This window comes from Sphaeramia orbicularis, chromosome 17, assembly GCF_902148855.1.
Source record: "Sphaeramia orbicularis chromosome 17, fSphaOr1.1, whole genome shotgun sequence".
NCBI lineage: Eukaryota > Metazoa > Chordata > Actinopteri > Kurtiformes > Apogonidae > Sphaeramia > Sphaeramia orbicularis.
Window position 1 is genome coordinate 10,095,762 of NC_043973.1, and position 21,217 is coordinate 10,116,978.

The 21,217-nt window shown below is 39.8% G+C and overlaps 1 protein-coding gene across 11 annotated transcripts in view; it reads right to left on the minus strand.

Moving 5' to 3' along the window:
- Positions 1 to 2,170: 2,170 nt before the first annotated feature.
- LOC115437576 (receptor-type tyrosine-protein phosphatase mu) overlaps positions 2,171 to 21,217 on the minus strand; it is a 223,682-nt gene continuing 204,635 nt past the window's right edge. For 9 of the 11 annotated variants that reach the window (XM_030160833.1, XM_030160832.1, XM_030160829.1 and 6 more), the window contains 7 exons: positions 20,061 to 20,210; positions 17,703 to 17,876; positions 14,423 to 14,554; positions 8,441 to 8,566; positions 5,083 to 5,246; positions 4,775 to 4,910; positions 2,172 to 3,197 (listed from right to left, as the gene is read on the minus strand). In XM_030160833.1, the coding sequence (XP_030016693.1) occupies positions 3,144 to 3,197; positions 4,775 to 4,910; positions 5,083 to 5,246; positions 8,441 to 8,566; positions 14,423 to 14,554; positions 17,703 to 17,876; positions 20,061 to 20,210 (936 nt within the window). In that variant the 3' untranslated portion in view covers positions 2,172 to 3,143. Of the gene's footprint in view, positions 3,198 to 4,774; positions 4,911 to 5,082; positions 5,247 to 8,440; positions 8,567 to 14,422; positions 14,555 to 17,702; positions 17,877 to 20,060; positions 20,211 to 21,217 lie in introns of all 11 variants that reach the window. The other 2 variants (XM_030160827.1, XM_030160830.1) reach the window with 2 other exon arrangements.

Here is a 21,217-nt window from a genome sequence, read left to right on the forward strand (position 1 = left end):
AAATTTTTCAATTTGTTTTATAGTGAAAAAAGTAAAATTACATTATGGAAACATTTATATCTATAAACTGTCTTTTTAAAAATGTGAATAAAATGAACAATCATGAAAAAACTGAAAGTTATTAATAAAAATAAGCGCAATTTTAACTATATTTGGCCTCTGCTTATCATTTGTAAATGTGCATTACAACTTACAGATCACAATGGATCTGCAAATACACAAAATATTTTAGTAACTGGCAGAATATTAGCAAAATTGCACTTACATCTCTTAGGACATCTGTAGTTTTTCATATTTTTTGTGGAAGGCTAGTTTGTAAATGTACACATTTTCATGTAATTTCACTTTTTTAGACTGAAACAGAGGAAAAATTTGGAATTGTCATTATTTGTAGGTTTTTATGGTAGTATTTTACTGATTTGACCCACTTGAGACAAAAGTAGGCTTTATATGGGCCCTAAAATAAAAGGATTGGCTGTTCATATCTTCAGTGTAATTTTTGCGTTTCACAAATTCATCCTAGGGGCCGGATTGGACCCTTTGGTGGGCTGGTGTTGGGTCCCAGGCCGCATGTTTGACACCTGTGTTTGTAGAGGATGATGGTGTTTTCACATTCACTATGCGGCCTCTGAACGTTCAAATAGGTCATATCTGATGACCATGAAAAGATGAATAATTGTATTTTACACCAAATATTTACATGAATTAATGGATTAACAGGGATCCAACCGTTTATATCAGTAGATGATTTTTGGTAGATGGTGGATGTGTGGGTCTTTATGGGTTAATATGATTTGTTTGTTGTCGTTTTGAAAAACATTGTTGTGAGTTGAAGCTACTGCATCTGCTGTTCTTGGTAAACTCTGTAAGAATGATTTAAAATGCCAGTCTGTGTAAGTTTATATAACTTACGTTCATTGTGTATTTCTTCACTACTAAGCAGACCCTTCACCTTCCTCATAATTCCAAAGTTAACTGGAGGAGTCAGTTTGATAATCAACCGTCTGTGCATAGTTTCAGTTTTTTTGCTTCTATGAGTCCTTGACAAGCTTTTAAGAGCTGACTCTTTGCTTTAACCGTCTGATCGGCATAAAGACTAAAAGCTTAGCCTGGCTTTTTCACCACATTTGAAGACTGAATTCTTTGAAGGTAATAATTTTTTTTTTCTTTCTTAGCATTTTGAAAAGATGTGCAAAGATGACCATATATGAAAAGAATATTCCTTCAAGGCCAAAATTGCTTGTAAAACATGTAATAACGCAGCATAAAAAACTAAAGGTAATACAGGAAACGAGCTACAATACATTACCACCCTGATTGACAGCAGCCTCCAAACTTCTACAGTTAACCTGGATGACACTCAGTTAAATAACACTCAGAGATAATGGGAATTCAGAGCTGCTGTACTGGATCTCATCAGACTTTTCAAAGGCTTCATGTTATTGTATTTAGGAGCTGTATGTAGGTGAGTAAACTAAAGCACTGGTTTGAGAGTCTTCAGGATTACACAAGGTTCATTTGACTTTTGTGGTGAATTCTGCAAGTGTGTCAGGGAAATCTTCGTAAGAAAAAAGGAAGTAACCTTTACAGCTTTTAATATAGCCACCCTTTTAGATCCTGGATTGTACTGTTTTATGTAGGACTAAAGATGGAAATTAACCTTGGCTATAATCTTGCGTACTGACACATTTATTAATATGCACTGTCCCTTTGAAAACACACAAAAAAACCAACCTTCAAATAAACTTTTTAATTGGTTAGGAGAGGTTGGAAAAAAATAGTGTAGTCTTTCATCTTTCATTGGTGGACCTTTTTTAGGGAGCTCAAAATGTACATGATTCAATGTGTAATGCTCCAAATCAGGTAAAATATGTGCCCTTTCTATCAGGGTTGAGTACTGTGCCTGAAAGAACATTTTCAAATTAATCCCACAAATACTACACTTTTTTTTTTTAGACTGTATACTTTAGATTGCAAATTTCACAAAACATTAATTTAAAATCTCAAAAGTATGACTGAATCAAGATATTGGCATCATTTTGAGGAAGCATCTTACTATAGCAGTGTCAGAAATCCACTTCTCTAACCTGTATTCTACCTCGTGTTCAAGTTGTGGATGGTATTCTACTTCTGTCCAGCAGATGTCTCCCTAATGCCAGCTTTCCTTATTAAAAAAAGGCAGACACACTTCTATATTGTAGATACATTTATATAATATCTTTTTTCTTTACAGTGGGAATTAATTTGTCATACAAGATGACAAAAAAAAAAAGCACACAGTACAGTCAATAAACCAAACCTATAGAACATATGATTGTCACTTACTGCGAGTCACAAAAAAAGGTACATACCGTGAATAAATAATCTACAGAAATATGTACAATATGCACAGCAAGGATTCAATGGAAGTGCAAATAAAGCTTTGGATCCCTGTACATGAGATAAGGTAAGCAGATGTAGACTGTGCCAGCTGTCCCCAACATACAGTATGAAGCAGTAATCATAATCATAATAATCTAGAAGTCATAAGTCTACAGGACATTTAATAACATTTAGGCTTTGAGCTCCTGCATTTAGTGACCTTGAATAATGAGCTGAGCAAAACAACAGAACAAAATGAACACGTTACAATATGTACAGTGCATCGCATTCCACAGAAAATTTAATGTTCGTCGTCCGCTGAGGATCAAGGCAACAACCACGGGACCATAGGCAGCAGACGGAGATAGAGATGGGCAGAGAGAGAGAGAGAGAGAGAGAGAGAGAGAGAGAGAGACAGAGAGACAGAGAGAGAGAGAGGGATCCAGAGAGGAGGCGACTCACTGCAGTGAAAATAAAAAAGACCCTCTTTGTGCTCCCGCTGGCTTTCTTAGCCGGTATTGACAGAAACAGGTTGCGATACTTAACACTGTACAACTCTGCTACCTTTCCCATCTAGACCAGCTGAAGCCCAGAAGAAGGAGGAGAAGAAGAAGAACAGAGCTGGTCACAGGAGCTGCATGTATGGTTGTGTTTGTGTGTGCGCGTACGCCTCGGTAACAAACACACACACATACACTCTTAGCACAATGCACACATGTGAGCTGCACTCTTCACTTAATGTCCCAAAGTTTAAGTCTCTGGTGGGTCAGGGTCTTCTGAGTTTACCCAGAGTTCAAGTACTCCAATGCCACTTCATAGCAAAACTTGTACTGGTCCTGAGAGACAAGATGAAAAACAAAGCATTAGGAGGTATGCACATGGCCAGAAGAGTCTGCTGGGTCGCCTGAGGCAAAAGCCAGCAGCCCATACTAACATCCTCCCCCTCCCATAATAGATGCAGTGTCTCTATACTGAAAAACTGCTTGGACAAAGCTCTACTGTGTGCTAAAGTAAAACAAACAGGGATTCAGAAATATGAAGCATGTTAAATCAATAGAAAACTGAATGATGAAGGTCTTTAAGCTTGACTTTAGCATGGATATGTGAAGTGTACTTGAATTAAATTTAAGACCTTTCACAATTAAAAAGCCTTTTCTCATCTATAAACAGTCAAAAAAGAATGGAAGATATCAAGGTCTAAAGTACAGGCTTCAAATGTCTTATTTTCAACAGGTTTCAGGTAACACCAACTGCTACAGCATCCATGAGATGAACATAAAATCAACAAAAAAATGTGAAACTTTTACTTCTACAAGTAGCTATTTTTTATTGAGGAAATGTCCTTATATGAACGTTGATATAATGATCAATAAATAGATCAATGTGCAATTCATGAGGAATCTTAAGATGTGATTCTTGTTTCTACATGACTAAGGGAGTTGTTTCTACTTTGAGGGCAGAGACTTTGATACAACCCACGCTATGCTTTGTCACAGATATTTCCTGTCTCACATTTTATAAGCTAACAGTCAGTGAAAAAAACATTACCTTTAGCATTTGGAAAGACTTTACTATATGTCTTCGGGAAAAAAACACCCAACCAAAAAAACAAAAAACAAAAAACAAAGTCTCATCGTCCACAGTGGCCGTGTCATGGTGGTATTCGACTAAACTGACTGTCTGGGATGTACTGTCCTCACCAATGTTAACGTCATGTTTGAGGTGCTGCAGTTACAATCTACAGCATACTGAACACCGTATTTGAATTATAAAGACGACACTTGACCAATCCTTAACTCAAAATAAATCTGGGTATGTCATTAAAGCTTGGGCTGCATGGAGTTGAGCCACTACTGGTTCCACCTTGGTTTCATTTTTTTAGTTACAAAATAATGAGAACACCTTTGAAAGTGCAACTTTTATGATATAAAATAATAAAAGTAACCGTAACTTCATAAACCAACTTATTTTTAGCATCTATGACAATCACATTTCAGACATTTTGAGATGCAAAATAAATATTATTCAAACTTTATTCCCATATGGAAACTGTAAATAGAGCACAAAACATAAATGCCTAATGTATATAGTTTTAGTTTAACATTTATATTTCGGGTAATTTTTGGTTGTTGGAATGTGCAACTGCATATATTTTGATGTAATACACTGTGCAGGTTTCTTGGTATAATACATATGTGTGTGTTATGAAGTTATTAACTGTTGACATGTTTACAGATATACTGTTTTCTCCTCAATTCCTGACACATTTCTCAAACCTAAAAACTTAATCGGCTATTGTCTGGAGCTGCTACTTCTTTTTCCCCAACAACTATTTATAAGTACTTTAATATTTGACTGGATTTGTGACTCAAATGAGGTTGCGGTGCTGTGTGAGTCTTCAGAAGCTCCTCACCAGCAGATCCACCATGTTGGGTTTATTGTTCCTCAGTGTTTTGACAGCGTGGAAAACGTCCACAGAGCGCTGGTGTTGGAGCATCTCACAGACGATGCTAATGGCACAAAACGTCCCACTGCGTCCGCCTCCGTTCCTGTAGGAGGACAGAGTCCGCCGTCAGAACATCAGAAATGATTGTTGTCTGGTTTGAAACAGAGCTGGGGTGTGACAGGAGAGGCTGACACGATGCAGTGACAGCTTCTGCTCAGTAGGTGGAGATGTTTCATCTTTAATAGCGGTGCTGGTTGAGTGTGTGGAGAACTTACAGACAGTGGACCACAGTGCGTCCCTCGCCTCCGTCGTACTCCTCCTGCCACTTGTCCACCTGTCGGATCAGCTTGAGGAAGGAGCGTTTGGACATGGGTGTGTCTCTGTACATGGGCCAGCCCAGGAACTGGAACTGCTGCACCATCCGGTACCCGTCCTGAGGCTGGGAGGTGGAGGGGGGACAGAGGACACACTAGTTATCCCATGTTAACACCTGTGGATGTGTGTGTGTGTGTGTGTGTGTGTGTGTGTGTGTGTGTGTGGGGTGTAATTGCAAAGATGTAACCAGATTGTAAAGATGTGCAGCTAAGCTAAACCTCAGAGGGGATGATAAGGAGTCAGTGATGAGCGCTGATAGATGAGGACAGTTACTGCTGCAGACACGTAGTTCAGGGATCTCAGATATACACACTCAGACGTATCGATCAGGAACAGCTGTCAGTGATCATGTGTGATTGGACGTATTGGACTAAACACGCTGTAGCCTCTGTCGCTCACACGCTGGTATAACATGTTCATACAGAACAAGGAGCGATTATTGATGGCAGATTGTCAGGGTAAGGAGCTTACACTGCAGGTGACTCTGGTCCACTTCAGTTAACGCAGCGATGTCTGGTTAAAGGTAAAGGGCACATCCAAACAAATGAGCAGAATGGGAGTCAGTGTTCAGTAGATGGTTTTATATATTTGACAAAGCAAATGTCATTTCTTAGTAACAGTAAAAAATGTCTTTATTGTAGCGGCTAATAAAAATGTTGGGGAGTAGAAAAGTAAAATGTACTTTTCATTAATACGCATTTCAGTTTTGATTCAAGGTATATTGAAGAACTCCTAACACAAGTTGGACTGTAACATATATGTAAAGCCTTTTAGGTGAGGTTTATATGATCTGAATTGAAGTCTATAGGCCTTTTCCACAGGACAAATGTCATACAATGGTATGAAACTGTTAAAAAAAAAAAAAAAAGTCTGAAAAGGTTCAGTCGGAGTGTTTGGAAGCTTGAAATCTAATAAAAAAAATGATTTACCAGATTGAAGCCAGGACTGGAAAGTTTGCATAATGTTTGGATAGACTGCAAAAATGTTTGAATCTCTGCAGACGTTATTTGAGTTTACCTTCTTCACGGCTTTCTTTTTATAGTGTTTCAAAGACAACTGCTTCATATTTGTTACCGTCCTCCTGGTATACACGTTTGTTTTCGAGGTTTGAAACCTTGTAAATACTGATCTAAGGCTGATGCACAGATGTTATGGGGAGGAGTTGTGAAATGCAGAAAGTTAAGTTCTACATGAGTGAATTGGACCGATATGTGCACTCGAATTAGAGCTTAATTTACATTTTTTCAGACTTTTGCCATATTGTACTATACCATTTGCAAGGAAACTAATCCAAAATCCAAAAGTGAACAAATGTGTTAAGTTACATTACTTTAGATGAGACTGATTACGTATTCCATTCCAACAGCTTGAGTAGTAATCTGTAATCTATTACACTGCAAACATACGAACCATGAAGATAGTTTGGATTTTCTGTGATTTCTGTCTCTGAAATCACCTGCCAACAAAACAGAGAGAGCTGAATTTATTTGTGCTGCTCGCAGCGTTTAAAAGTGAAATTTTAATAATTAACGGCAACATCTGTTTGCGGTATCAGTGTCCCTGTTACAAGACTACAGCTGCCACCGGTCTCCAGGTTTTTTACAGTAGTTCTAACAAATACTTCCCAGTGTGAGTTGAGAGCATAAATCAGACCAACAGAGACGTTATTCGTTAGTGTTTTACTATTACACACGACATTTGTGGATTCACTTTAATGCATCCGTTGCATTTATTGCTGTTGATGTTTAAGGTTGAGTTCATTTGAACTACTTTATATTATGATGACAGTTTAATCTACAGCAATGCATCATCGTGTTAGCCTCATAGCATAATTGGCAGAGTCATACACTATATGGACAAAAGTATTGGGACATGTTGAATTCAGGTGTTTCTTTTCTAACAGGGGTCTGGGATACAAAACAATAATGAGAAATGTCATAATATAGTTTTATATTGTGATAAATATCATATTGATTATTAATACTGATGTTCATATCTCAACTCAGCATGAACAGGACATCTTAGAGCTGTAGACATGATGTGTCCCAATATTTTTTGTATTGTTTATAAACATCAATGAAGAAAGTAGATGGTTAGTTGTGGCAGAAAATTATTTTTTACAGTCAGAGCATGACAAATATTTTCCAAAATTTTGAGGTAGAATATTTAAAATCATAGTCATGGATAAAATAAAATCAGTGTAGAGAGATATTAAGTAAAAACTATCTCTGAGGCATTTTGGAAGCAAAGATAACAATTTAAACCAAACTAACCAATGCAATGATATTTATCCCAATATAAAACTATATTATGATATTTGTCATTATTGTTTTGTATCCCAGACTCCTGCTAGAAAAAAAACACCTGAACTCAACATGTCCCAGTACTTTTGTCCATAAAGTGTAGTGACTTTGGCAATTATGCAATGAGGCTAATGATATGCTATAAGATCACCATATGTTTAATATCCTGTGAAAACCACGTATGTCCAAAAAGTCAACTTTTCTCGAGCTCAGAAAAAAAAGGTCTGTTATCAGCTTTTTAATGATGCATTTTCCAGGGTTTTGTTGAAATTCAAAACTAAACTCAAACATTTATTAAGCATAAGCATTTAATACCAACTCACACTGAGATACATGGCTTTGATAGATGGGAAGAATGTAAAAAAACTGTCAAATTAAAAAGTAAATACAGAGTCAAATCTAGAGGAAAAAACCCAGTATTTGCCTGTGAGATGCAGAGGAATAGAAGTAGAAAACAGCTGAAAATATCATGTACTTTCATCAGTCAGTAAACCTCAAAACTTACAGAGATAACACTTCAATTATCCACCACACTAAACAGAACTTTATAATTTAGTTGAAATGAACTTGAAAGTCAGATTTGTGATTTTTATCAAGTTTTAACAGGTGTAGGTTGAAGGAAAAGTCAACCTGTTTTTTTCTTAACTTTCTCCCAAAGTGTGAACATTTTTCTGGCCGTCTAAACGACATGTGACTTAGCCAATCACACCTCCAATCACTGGTGCAGTGGCATAGTTAAAGAACAGAATGACTGGGCCCCTGCACAGCTTGAATGGACAGGCCGGGTTATGAGTGGAACGTGTGAAATGTGCAGACACAGAATAAATTGGCTGTTGTGTTCATAGTGGGGAGGAGAAACAAGAAAAGAAAGTTAGAACAAGGAAAGAAAAAGAAAGAAAGACTGAGCTGCATGCACAAAGTGTTTCTTGGTTGTGGCTGTCTTGCGTTACCGTACCCGAGCTGCGTTGTAGATCCGGAATATTCTGCTGATGATGTCCTCCTCCAAGTCAGCGGACACAAACTCCACCTGAATGGGTCCGTGGCGGTGCACCCCGTTTTCCGGCCAGTACTGTGGGCACAACTAAAAGAAATATGCATGGACACACACATACATTCACACCAAAAGAAACACAGGAACACACACATGCACAAACAAAGCCAGAACAGAAAGAAAACAAAGACAACCAAGGATGATTCATTAGTTCGTAATAAAGAAAAGACTCACCAAAGACACTGACGTTAATATATTGAAAACAGGTCACATTGTATTTAATAGTTCAGGATCACAAATGATGAGAGGCATGTTACTGTTCAATGTTACTGCTTCCTCTTCAAAAACATGATGAATTGGTACTTCATTTGAGAAAATCCAGACAAAAGCGAAATGATATTTTTTTAATAGACTGTGCGCCGTACACAGATGTGCTCTCAGTATGAGAGCCTTTCCATAATTAAGGGACACTTTGTTCAACAAATCAAATAGATATTCCTCAGAAACCTTGGTAAATTGTTGTCATGCCTTTGAAAAAACACACTTTCACCTTTTTTTTTTTAAGCTCGAGAGAAAGTCAGTCAATGCTCTTTGAAAAATTTTAAATAAACTTAACTTTTGACAAAATCTGAAAACCTGTTAAAAGCTTTGAATTTGAATCAACTCCAGATACTTTTCCAACAAACAAAACCTTTTTTGTTTTTATTTTTGGCTCTAAAACCTGTGGTTGTGCTGTTTTGTTTTGTTTTTTACTTAACATTTGTGTAGGTTTATTTTAAAGCATTTTATGGTCTAAAAAAGTCATTTAGGTGTCACCTTGAACCTGGGAGAACTTTTACTGTGGATTTTTGACATTTTGACATCCTTTACATGCCACGACAAACACTTCCAAGAGAGGCGTACATTCAGTAAAAAAAAAAGTCACCGTAAATGCACCACACTAGACCTTTTTATCCCCATAGGGGCAGAACCTATGGGGAGCAACCATTTCCAGTCAGAAGCGACGTACCAGTGTTGATTCTGGGTGATGGAGTGCAAGTAAACAAGCAGCAGTCAGTGACTGAGATTGAGTGGAGAGCACATGTTCAAGAAGTAAACTATGGCTAGCTATTAGCTTTGCAATCCACCATTGTCCTAGAGACACGACCCAGCACTGGCTGATAATATGTCATCTTAGCCTGGTGTCTGCTGCATGGGGTCAGTGACCAGTCCATCACAGCCCAGGTAATCGGATAATACAACATTACTCCATCTGGAACAGCCCATGAAGGAGTCAACATGTTCCTGACCATGTCTGACTGACGGAGCAGCGACTTAGTACTCGCGTGTATTTGACAACAGGCTATACGTTAGCGGATGGAACCGCTAGTATATGTATGTGATCTTTTCAAATAGCTAGCAATGAAAATTCACTACAGGTACCCTTTAAAGGTGAGCTCATATCAACTACTCTGCATACTGTTGGTAGTTTATTGGATCACATTCAATCATCATAGGCCTGTAGCATCACTGTCCTGTGAGAACTATGGGTCTCAAAAAAGCTTAAAAGAACAAGTCTGCTTTCAGCTTTGATACAATGCATTTTCCACATTTGGAGTTCCTTGGTATTCACTGGACTGTAATATGAAAAGTGACTAAAGCTGTCAAATAGGAATAAAAAATACAATATTTCCCTCTGAGATGTAGTTCAGTAGAAGTGTAGAATACGGGAGAATGGACTCAAACACGTGCAGTAAGTCCTAAAATAATACACAGGTTAATGAAACTAAAATAATCAACAGCTGTAGCCCCAATTAAAAATATCTAGAAGGGAATGGGGAAAGTGTTATTGACTGCCGTGGTAACAGTTTCCCTAAGTACACAGAGAGAAATGGGCCCCTGGGACACACTCATAAGAGTCTCAAAATCTCCCCTATTTCCACTCCTCAGGAGAGAAAGCCCAGTTAAGAACATGCACCTGCAGAGCACACCAGCGGCCTCACAGCGCTGTAGCAGCCTGCAGAGAGTACACAGACAGATGGACACATCCTGCACTCGCAAAAGGGCCGACATGCAGAGTCACACAGTGCACGACTACCCGCGAAGAATGCAAATGCAGTAATAGGCCTGAGCACATGCAACACACAGATATGTGCTCACTATTGTCTGTTTTACTGGAAAGTACCAGAAAAACAGCAATGCTAGAAAAAAAATGTATTCTTTAATGTTCAGTATGGTTGTTTTTTTGTGCTAGTTGACATTTCTACACCAACAGGAGCTAATGTTGTATACTGCTGCTCCTGAAAACAAGCAGACATGAGGCAGTGAAGAACCAAGGAGAGGGTGTAGGGGTTTTTGCAGAAAATTCAAGTCCTGTACATAGAAATCAGTGACTTATGGCTGTTTTCACAACCACTAGCTTAAACTGGTCTACAATTTTTTGGAAATTATCTGCCAGAGAGATTAAATGTGCTAAATCTTACTTATTTTAATGAGATGAGTTGAAAACAATCAATCCCACTGCCATGTCTTCCATAGAGGAAGCAGAGGCTGAGGTCTCAGAGGTGGACTCGTTCATCACCCAAGCTGAAGTCACCAAGGTGGTTGGCAAGCTCCTCAGTGGCAGGGCGCCGGGGGTGGATGAGATTCGTCCTGAGTACCTTAAGTCTCTGGATGTGCAGGGACTGTCTTGGTTGACATGTCTTTGTAACATTGCATGGCAGTCGGGGACAGTACCTCTGGATTGGCAGACCGGGGTGGTGGTCCCCCTTCTTAAGAAGGGGGACCAGAGGATGTGCTCCAGCCACAGGGGGATCACACTCCTAAGCCTCCCGGGGAAAGTCTACTCCAGGGTACTGGAGAGGAGGATCCGACCGATAGTCGAACCTTGGATCCAGGAGGAACAATGCAGTTTTCGTCCCGGTCGTGGAACACTGGACCAGTTCTACACTCTCCATCAGGTGCTCAAGGGTTCATGGGAGTTTGCCCAACTGGTCCACATGTGTTTTGTGGATTTGGAGAAGGCGTTCGACCCTGTCCCTCGTGGTATCCTGTGGGGGGTGCTTCGGGAGTATGGGGTCCGGGGTCCTCTTCTAAGGGCAGTCCAGTCCTTGTATGACTGAAGCAGGAGCCTGGTTCGCATTGCCAGCAGTAAGTCAGACCTGTTCTAGGTGCATGTTGGACTCTGGCAGGGCTGCCCTTTGGCACCGGTTGTGTTCATAATTTTTATGGACAGAATTTCTAGGTGCAGCCAGGGGCCGGAGGGGGTCCGGTTTGGGGACCACAGGATTTCATCTCTGCTTTTTGCAGATGACGTTGTCCTGTTGGCCTCATTGAACCTAGACCTTCACCATGCCCTGGGGCGGTTTGCAGCCGAGTATGAAGCAGGGGGATGAGGATCAGCACCTCCAAATCTGAGGCCATGGTTCTCGACCGGAAAAAGGTGGTTTGCCCTCTCCAGGTCAGTGGGGAGTCCTTGCCCCAAGTGGAAGAGTTCAAGTATCTTGGGGTTTTGTTCACAAGTGAGGGAAGGATGGCGTGTGAGATTGACAGACAGGATCGGTGCAGCGTCTGCAGTGATGCAGTCGTTGTATCGGTCTGTCGTGGTGAAGAAGGAGCTGAGCCGAAAGGCAAAGCTCTCAATTTACCGGTCAATCTACGTTCCTACCCTCACCTATGGTCATGAGCTTTGGGTCTTGACCGAAAGGACAAGACCCCGGCTACAAGCGGTTGAAATGAGTTTCCTCCATAGGGTGGCTGGGTACACCCTTAGGGATAGGGTGAGTAGCTCAGTCACCAGGGAGGAGCTCAGAGTAGAGCCACTGCTCCTCCACAGTGAGAGGGGCCAGCTGAGGTGGCTCGGGCATCTGTTTCGGAGGCCTCCTGGACGCCTCCCTGGGGAGGTGTTCCGGACATGGTCCGCCGGGAGGAGACCTCGGGGAAGACCTAGGACACATTGGAGAGACTATGTCTCTCAGCTGGACCGGGAACGCCTCGGGGTCCCCCCAGAAGAGCTGGAGGAAGTGTCTGGGGAGAGGGAAGTCTTGGCATCCCTGCTTAGACTGTTGTCCCCCGCGACCCGGCCCCGGATAAGTGGCAGATAATGGAAGGATGGATGGAAAACAAATGACAAAAGTGCTGCTTGGCTGATGTGTTCAATGTATATAATATGGAGTTATTACGCACATACATTGGTTCATGTACATTTATACAATAGATTTATAAATATTCCACTAGAAAGAACCTGAAAGTGAATGTATTTTAATGTACAGACAATGTTTTGAAGTAGATCTGGTAGATCTAAGACAAACATTCCTTTTGAGTAAAACTCATTCATTCATTCATTCTCAAAATTTCACATTTTGACCATGTGCCTTAGAAACTTCAGCTAACCAGCATTTTTGACTTAATTTTTCTTCATTAGTGACTCAAACTTGGTAAAGTTTCACTACTTTTATTCTAGAGGTATTTTACTTGTAGACCAGTGGAATTACAGCTAGCTAACGTCTCCCAGCACGAAGCAGACTACAAAAAAATCTTAACGTAAGCGTGTGAGCATGAGTGAATCTTCTATTGAACCTTTAAATATAACCAAAGCATGTGCCAATGGGGTAAAGCTAGATAGCCATAATCAGACTTAAAAATAGAAAAAAAACAACAAAAAAAGGCAAAATGTATGTTGTAATTATTATACACAACAAAAACACAGTTATTAGGACATAATAATGTTAAATTAAGAGTTTGTGCAAGTGGTCTTGGTCTTAAAATAAGGACTATAGTCTTGTTCCTCTGCTTGGATGCTCCATAAATCATTGTCTTGTAGCTGGGTAACATAGCAGGAGCTGAAATCAGCAGGGAAAACAACACTGTCTGCAGCTCTCTCTTCTTGGTCCAAAAGACAGATGACCTGATGGTGTTTCACTGAAGAAAAGGAGCTTGATGTGGTAAAGTGGAATCACCTTTCCATCACAGCAGCTGTGATGAGCAATGCAATAGAGCAGTAGAATCACAGACTCATGAAAGCAATCAATAATAAAAATAAATAAATAAATAAAATTAACCAAGCTGTTGATTACCAAAATCTCTTGTCAAGAGGGAGATTTCCTCTCAGAACTACAACACACTGAAAGGCGAGTATGGAGTTGTGTCCAGTGATGTCCAACAGCTACTGCGCAGGTAGATTAATATGGTTTTAAGGTGAAGTTTGATATATGTTCTTAAAAATAGATAACTTTTCTGCACAAAAACAAGCTTGACAAGTCTTTTAGACAGTCTTGAAATTCTTCTTTTTGCAGTGCACACATACAGAATACAGTAAATCCACCTCCATATCGTCCTTTTAGAGTCTGTCAAAACTTGACAAATTCAACACAAATGCAAGCACAAAGATGCTGATGGAGAAGATAATAAAACCTCCTCCTCATCCTCCTTCATCTCCATCTCCACCTCTACCTCCACCTCCCCTTCCTTCCTCTCTTCCCACCTGGGCTGTTTCTATGGCTCGCTGACTGGCTGGCTACAGTGAGAATATTGAATGAAAGGCCTTTTCTATCCAGCCAAGCAGCCAGTCAGTCAGTCACCTAGGGAAAGGGGATTTGGATGGGGAGAGCAGCCTGGCTTCAAGCTTTGATCCCCGGGTGTTATGACAGAGCCTTGGGCTGAGAAATCTGGAGAGTCTCTTCCACAGGCCTGTCTTTCCATCTACCAGCGCTTTCATGGTAAGTCCTCTTCCACTCTGCAGAATCTACCTCATTTCAAACATACTGTATTCTGTACTTGCATATATATGTGTTTGCCAGCATGGATACATCCCTGGGTTTTTTCTTCTCGTTCTAAGAGAGCACACACACTCCCACAGTCTTTTTTGTGTAACTTCTGATTAAAGTCGCTGCTTCACCTGTCGTCTGTTTGTTCAGTATCCATGGGGTATTATTTGTGCATTGTTTGTGTGTATCAGGTCGGGTTTACCTGGGCTGGGTCCACGTCGTTGAGCATCACTATAGATGTGCAGTGGTAGTCCAGGACCAGTCTCCAGAAGTCCTTCACTGTGTTTGGCAGTGGGTGCTGGGTCACTATGAATGCAGATGGCTGCTTGTAACTCTGAAAAGAAAAACTGAATTCAGCTTCATACACATTACAGTGTCCCACAACCTACCCAGAATAAACCTATGACCACTTTTCCAATGACCTCCATCCTTTGACCTCTCTCTGACTGACTGAGTTGTTTTCTAATGGAGATTTCATGTCTTGGGAGATTATATTAGGACACAGCACTTTTAATGTGGCTCCTGGCTCTAAAGGTAGCTACTGGTGGTGACTGAGACAATGGTGTTCGGGAAAAGGTCACCTGCTCGATCCGGGCAAGAGCCAAAAAGTCCATCACTGGACATGCCCTTCGTCAAGGTCTTTTAATCAGGGCAATTTAACCCTTCACATCTCCTGCATGTTACATTTGTAGCTTTGCACTATATTACTAAATGGTCATAAAGCCTGTACTGAAATAGGAAAAAGGGTATTTAAAGGTTCAATATGTAAGATTTGGACATGCTAGTGGTGTTATTTAAAGTTTGTGTTAGAGTCTGGACTGTGCTGGGAGCTGGTCATTTATAGACATTAGTTAACTGCATTTCTAAGCTAACAGCTGTTTCTACTACCTATGATAACAGATAACAGCCTGTTCACTGATTTCTAGGCAGAGGTGTCAGGATGGTTTATTGTGAAAATCCTTGCTCTGATTCCTGAGTTCTTCAATTCAACTCTTCTGCTGTAACAACAACCATTATAAGACTGGTTACCGTTAGGTTAGATATGGAGGTGCTTAACATCAACAGACATCCAACCCAAAGCACAAAACAGACACAAAATTTACATGAACACACCATCATTAGGAAATTTTACATATCATTAGCCTCATAGCATAATCGCCTAAAGGCCCCCACAGAGTCAGGCAGACTTGACTCTGCAAACGTCTGCGCGTACTTGAGGTGGACTCAATGTGGACCCAAAGCGGACGTCCGCGCAAACCTCGATTTTTCCAACCACCGGATTGCCTTTACTCGTACTCAGTGTCACACAATAGACTGCTCAGCGGGAAGTCTTTACATCAACCTGCTTTAAATGTGACACAGAGATGATACAACTTGATTGGTATGCTCAACTATGAAACTTCAAATGTCTGCGGACATTGCACACGGAGACTGCGCCATGCACAGTACATGCACAGTATGCCCGACTCTGTGGGAGCCTTAACTCATACACAAATGGACAAAAGTATTGGGACACGTTGAATTCAGGGGTTTCTTTTCTAACAGGGGTCTGGGATACAAAAAAATAATGACAAACGTCAAAATGTAGTTTTATATTGTGATTAATATCATTGCATTCGTTACTTTTGTTTAAATTGTTATCTTTGCTTCCAATGCCTCAGAGATGGTTTTTGTTTAATTTCTCTAAACATTGATCTTTTCTTTTTTTTTTTTAATCCATGACTATGATTTTAAATATTCTGCCTCTAAATTTCTACAATATTATTCGTGCTCTGGCTGTAAATAATAATTTTCTGCCATGACTAACCATCTATTTTCTTTATATCTCAATGAGGAAGAAACATCTCCCATTAAATTTTAAGGAAATATTGATGTTTATAAACTATATGGACAAAAATATTGGGACACATCATGTCTATAGCTGTAAGATGTCCTGTTCATGCTGATTTGAGATATAAACATCAATAATAATAATCAGTATGATATTTATCACAATATAAATCTATGTTATGACGTTTATCATTATTGTTTTGTATCCCAGACCCCTGTTAGAAAAGAAACACCTGAATTCCATGTGTCTCAATACTTTTGTCCATTTGTGTATGAGTTTATGCTGTGAGGCTAACAATAGTCTACCTTTAAGTGAGGTTTTCCTTTTGCTTGGATCAAAATACAAAATGACCTGAAAATGAAGGATAGTTGGACTATGAGATGCAATTCCCTCTCTTTTTTCCTCAGGTTTGTTTTTGTGCATCCACTTCTCTGTTTGTTTGTTTACTCTAAAATCATTTTTGACTTTTTACTTCACATTTATACAAGTATGTTGTAAGCCTATATACTTTTTCTGTGGCTGTCAGTCACTGAGGAAGTTAATATAATCACTCGGCTCAGGATAAGGTTGTAGGATTCCTGGGGATCGGGGCTGGGGAGAAACAGGCTGGTTGTTGATGTTTTCTGCTTTTTCTTGTATTTGGGAATTTTATGTCTTTGTAGAAGAAGTTCTACAGTGGGTGAGGAACAGGTAAAATGGGCTAAAGAAAGTGCTTGTGCTATTTTTTTCTCCTCTTTTCCCTGATCACACTGATAGATTGATGTCTATAACAAACAATAAATATTTGATCACACACACAAAAAAAAACCCACCTTAGAGGCAGGTATATCTGACTGTATTTGCCTTGGTTGATTAATTTATTGATATCGATAATGTATGGTAGGCATTTGTCGAGTTCATTGGATATTTTATGATTCCTTTTGAATGTTCAAACACAGTGCTCTTGTAAAAGACATTCCTAATCTTAATGAGTCTCTCACAGTTAAATAAAGACCATATTAAACCACTCCATATACATTATGTGGTGCATTTTCGTCAGAAGCAGAAGAATGCAGAAAATTTGATATGACCTTAAGAGAGTAAACTCTCTAATCATCAAGTCAAAAGACCTTCAGAATCTGATGAGTAACATGAAAATAACACTTTAAAATGAATTCTTTTTGTATATTCAGTATACTTTAGAAAAGACCCACTATATAAAGGAAAAAAAGACACCTGACATGAACCATCTCCTGAAAAGTTACTACATCTTACCATTACTGTGTTCACAAAAAAACAAAACAAAAAAAACCCCAAGACTAAAATACCATGTGTTTTAGTGGCAGTAGACTTAATAGACCACGAGGCTTTCAAAAGCAAAACGTTGCTTTGACATCAATGATTAACGTGTGAATGAGAAACAACATGTGGAACATTTCAGCTCACGGGGAAACAGACAGCTGCAGTTTCCCAACTTGTGATTTGGTGTCAGTTAAGCACTTTTAAACTGATTTAATTACCCACAATTCAGTCACATTGAGAAGACGAACAAGTGCTTCAAATGTTCTTGTGTGTGTGTGTGTGTGTGTGTGTGCGTGCGTGCGTGTGTGCGCGTGTGTGTGTGTGCGTGTGTGTGTGTGTGTGTGTGCGCGTGTGTGTGTTGGACTCTTACATCCATGAGCGCAGCGTTGATGTAATTGGAGCTCTCCCCGTCGATGGTGATCAGGAAGGGGAGGCAGCGGTCCGGGGGCAGGACGTCCATGCAGCGGTTCTTCTCGTGGTTCCTGGGTAACAGGGCGATGCTGCAGTCTTCCACCCGCAGTGTCGGAGTCACCATATTTAGAGTCTGATGGGTTTGAGGCAGAATTACATGCTTTCACACTGACACAGGAAGGTAGGCACATGGGTCTTGAGTGTTCTAATTATCTCCCAATATGGTAATTAACAATGCAATTCTTTAATCAGCTATATTAGCAATAGCTCTGACTCCCCTGATGCGACCGTGATGAAACTTAGGGGGGTGATGCATCTCAAATAAAACTGATTGGTCTAAGGAGGGGTGCTGCTATCACAGATTAACGTAAGGTGATATATTTACTTTTGATTGGACCTGGGAAGTGACACACCAGTTACTACTGTAAAGGCAGTGGTGGGCTATCAGAGCCAGGAAGGCTTTCTCTGCTGGCGTAAATGTCATCAGAAACACTAACCTACATTTACAACCTAAATTCTAATATTTGTTCCGTGAAATTGTGTTAATTTATTCCCAATACACTATTCTCTTCATTTCTTAGTGTTTTTCTTGGCTGCACAACCAGTAGGTGTACGTAAATTATTTTGTCCAATCAGATTTCAGTCTCCATGTGTTGCCAGGGTTAATCTAATCTGCCCTGGGCCTTCAGAAACAGTAGTGAAGGTCCATATAATTTAAAGGTGGGGTGCAAGATATTTTCCTGGAGCATTTTTTACGATATTGCTTGAAATCCCCTTCACACCCCGATTACAATCAATTAATTAAATGCTCTAACACAGAAAAAAAAAAAAAAAAAAAATTATTCACCTGTGGAATGGACAGGACTGAAAAAACACCATCCAATCATTTTAAGGGCCGAATCGAAATGATTGAACAGTGATATGTCTAACAAACTCAACTGCCATTTGTCCCTCCCCCCTCTGCGTGTGCCCCTCTTCATGCATGAATCATCCATTCTCAGAGGATTGGAGCACTTGTACAGGAAACAAAGCCAGAGCCAGAGCTTGGCTAGTTATATTAGCTATATTAGGATGGAAAGTTCATCAACAAACTGTTTTGTCACCAACATAAATCAGTAGGAAATGTAATGTTAGCCAGATAGGTATGAACTGGGGCTGTTCTGTAAGAGTGGGGGTGTTGGAGGAGACTGAATGAGGTATGCATGGTTTGCCACCGGAGCCGGGCGAATTGTTGCTGTGCAGCACTCATGAACCCTCGAGAACAAGCACTGTGCGTGCCAGTACTCTAGAGGTGTGGCTTCGGGGAATGTCTGAAGAAAGGGGTTTGGACTTTTGAATTGAGTATTTTCAAAATGTAGCTTGCTCAAATTGTTTTTCTAAGATCTCATACCCCGCCTTTAAACTGTATAGCATCTGGACTGTTTATTTAACCAATCAGATTTTAAATTCACCTCACAGTGCCAGCTAGCTGGACCACAATGTCATCAGCATTTATCCCTCCACTGATTGGATGGTGAGAGCAAAACTATTATTTGATATAGCTTTGGCAATATTCTTTCTGATTCATGCCAATAAAGATAATTTAACTGAATTGAACTGAACTATTAATACATTTGAGTTAGATTTTTTTATGCCCACAATGGCTGATGGAGGAGAGGAAAAGGATTTGGTCTCAAACATACTTAAAAATCCATTTTCAAGTTTCACATTTCCAGAAAAGCTGGACATCGTGAGGAGAGGTCAGACAGCCTGGACGTTAGCTAGTTTGTTGAGTAGACGTTCTGTCCTCAAGATAACAGAAACTTATGCCAGGAATATGACTGGACAGAGGAGACTCAGCCTTGGCCTCCATGGACATAGAAAAGGACTTATTGATGGAACTGAACACACAGATCACCTCTATGACAGAGTCAAGGAAGTTTTCCTGCACAAAGAATGGAGGTTGGATTTTGTATATAAAATATGAGCATCTCTGGTGAGTAGGCTATGATGTTTTTTTATTTAAATTGCATCTGTTTGTCATGCTATTAGATAAATATTGATTGCAAACTGCTCCAGATGTTGTACATGGCACAGTTGTGGTTGTAGTGTAGAGGTTTGGAGTTGTCTTAACTGGATTTAATGCTTTAGTAACAATGGTATTCACCCTCTTTTTCATATAGTATTGATGGTTGCTATGATTGTGACGTCATAGTGGTGGTATTAAGAAGTGGATTAAGTCCAGTAAGTCCCCCCTGAAGGCCCAGGTACCAAATGCATGGCCTACTACTGTGTAAAGGTAATGTTTATGGTGATGCACATCCATTCCAAGACTTACCCTAAACTCCTCCTTAATGGGGCTGGAGTTGGTCTGCGGATCCAGGCGGTTCATGTCATAGTAGACGGAGCGAAGCTGACTCGCAGGAATAGTGGTGTCGCCACAGAGACAGGCTTCCAAAATGGCGTCATGGATGAAGACATACTGCTCCTGCAAAACACAGCATCCTCATGGCAAATCTGACAGATTTCTAAGACTTAACAAACTACACTTAAACATGTGACTTCACTTAAGTCTAATATAAATTACTGTAATGCTATTTGGTACAATACCTTTGTCTAGATATCTGGAGAAAATATATTTCACAGAACAAAGCTTCTTGAGACTTTCTTCTTGGTAGTTCTTCTAGGTTCAACTGGACTGGTTTTGCTACAGTTGGTCCAGTAGAACCAAGAACTACAAAGAAGAATGATGACCTGGGCAAATGACGACCTACACAGAATTCTTCAGACTTATGTGAACTGTACTGTTATTTCCATTTATCTTATGAGTCAGAGGTATTTTACCTCTTTAAATAACACTGGTAGAATTATTATTATTATTAGATTTCTTTATTTTTTTAATGTCATTTGTCATGCCTTACCTCAAGCTCTTAAGAGCGTATCAGGGTTTTTCTCCCTTTGTCTCATACATTACTGTATTTGTATTTCACTTATTTATGAGAAACAGCTGTGGCAATGAGAGGATCTTACATGTGAATGTATTCTTACCTGAGTTTCAGAGACACAGATATTTATGAAATTAATTTGCAACAGTCCAAACCTTTCTACATCTTTAATATTCACACACCGGCACATATAGAGATGAACTGGAAATTTGGAAATCTCTTCACTACGTCATGTTAAATAGTCAGACTGTCAATGTAAATATGGTACTTTACAGAGAGTGTTTTATTATGTTTTTATTATGAAATGTGACAGGTCTGCCCATTGTATTCAAGTCTGTATAGTTTGTAGTGAGAGCTCTCAGTTTGTCCACTTTAACCTGCAGGAGTTTATGAAATATGTACTTTTGCTGCTACTGACAAAAATCATGCCAACTTCAGACAGTGAAAAATTACAGTAACACTGTGAGCAGCTGGTGAATGTAGATCTGACATGCAGGAAGCCTGGTTTTAATGAATTTTAATGATTTCGCAGATCTTTCAATTGTGAAAA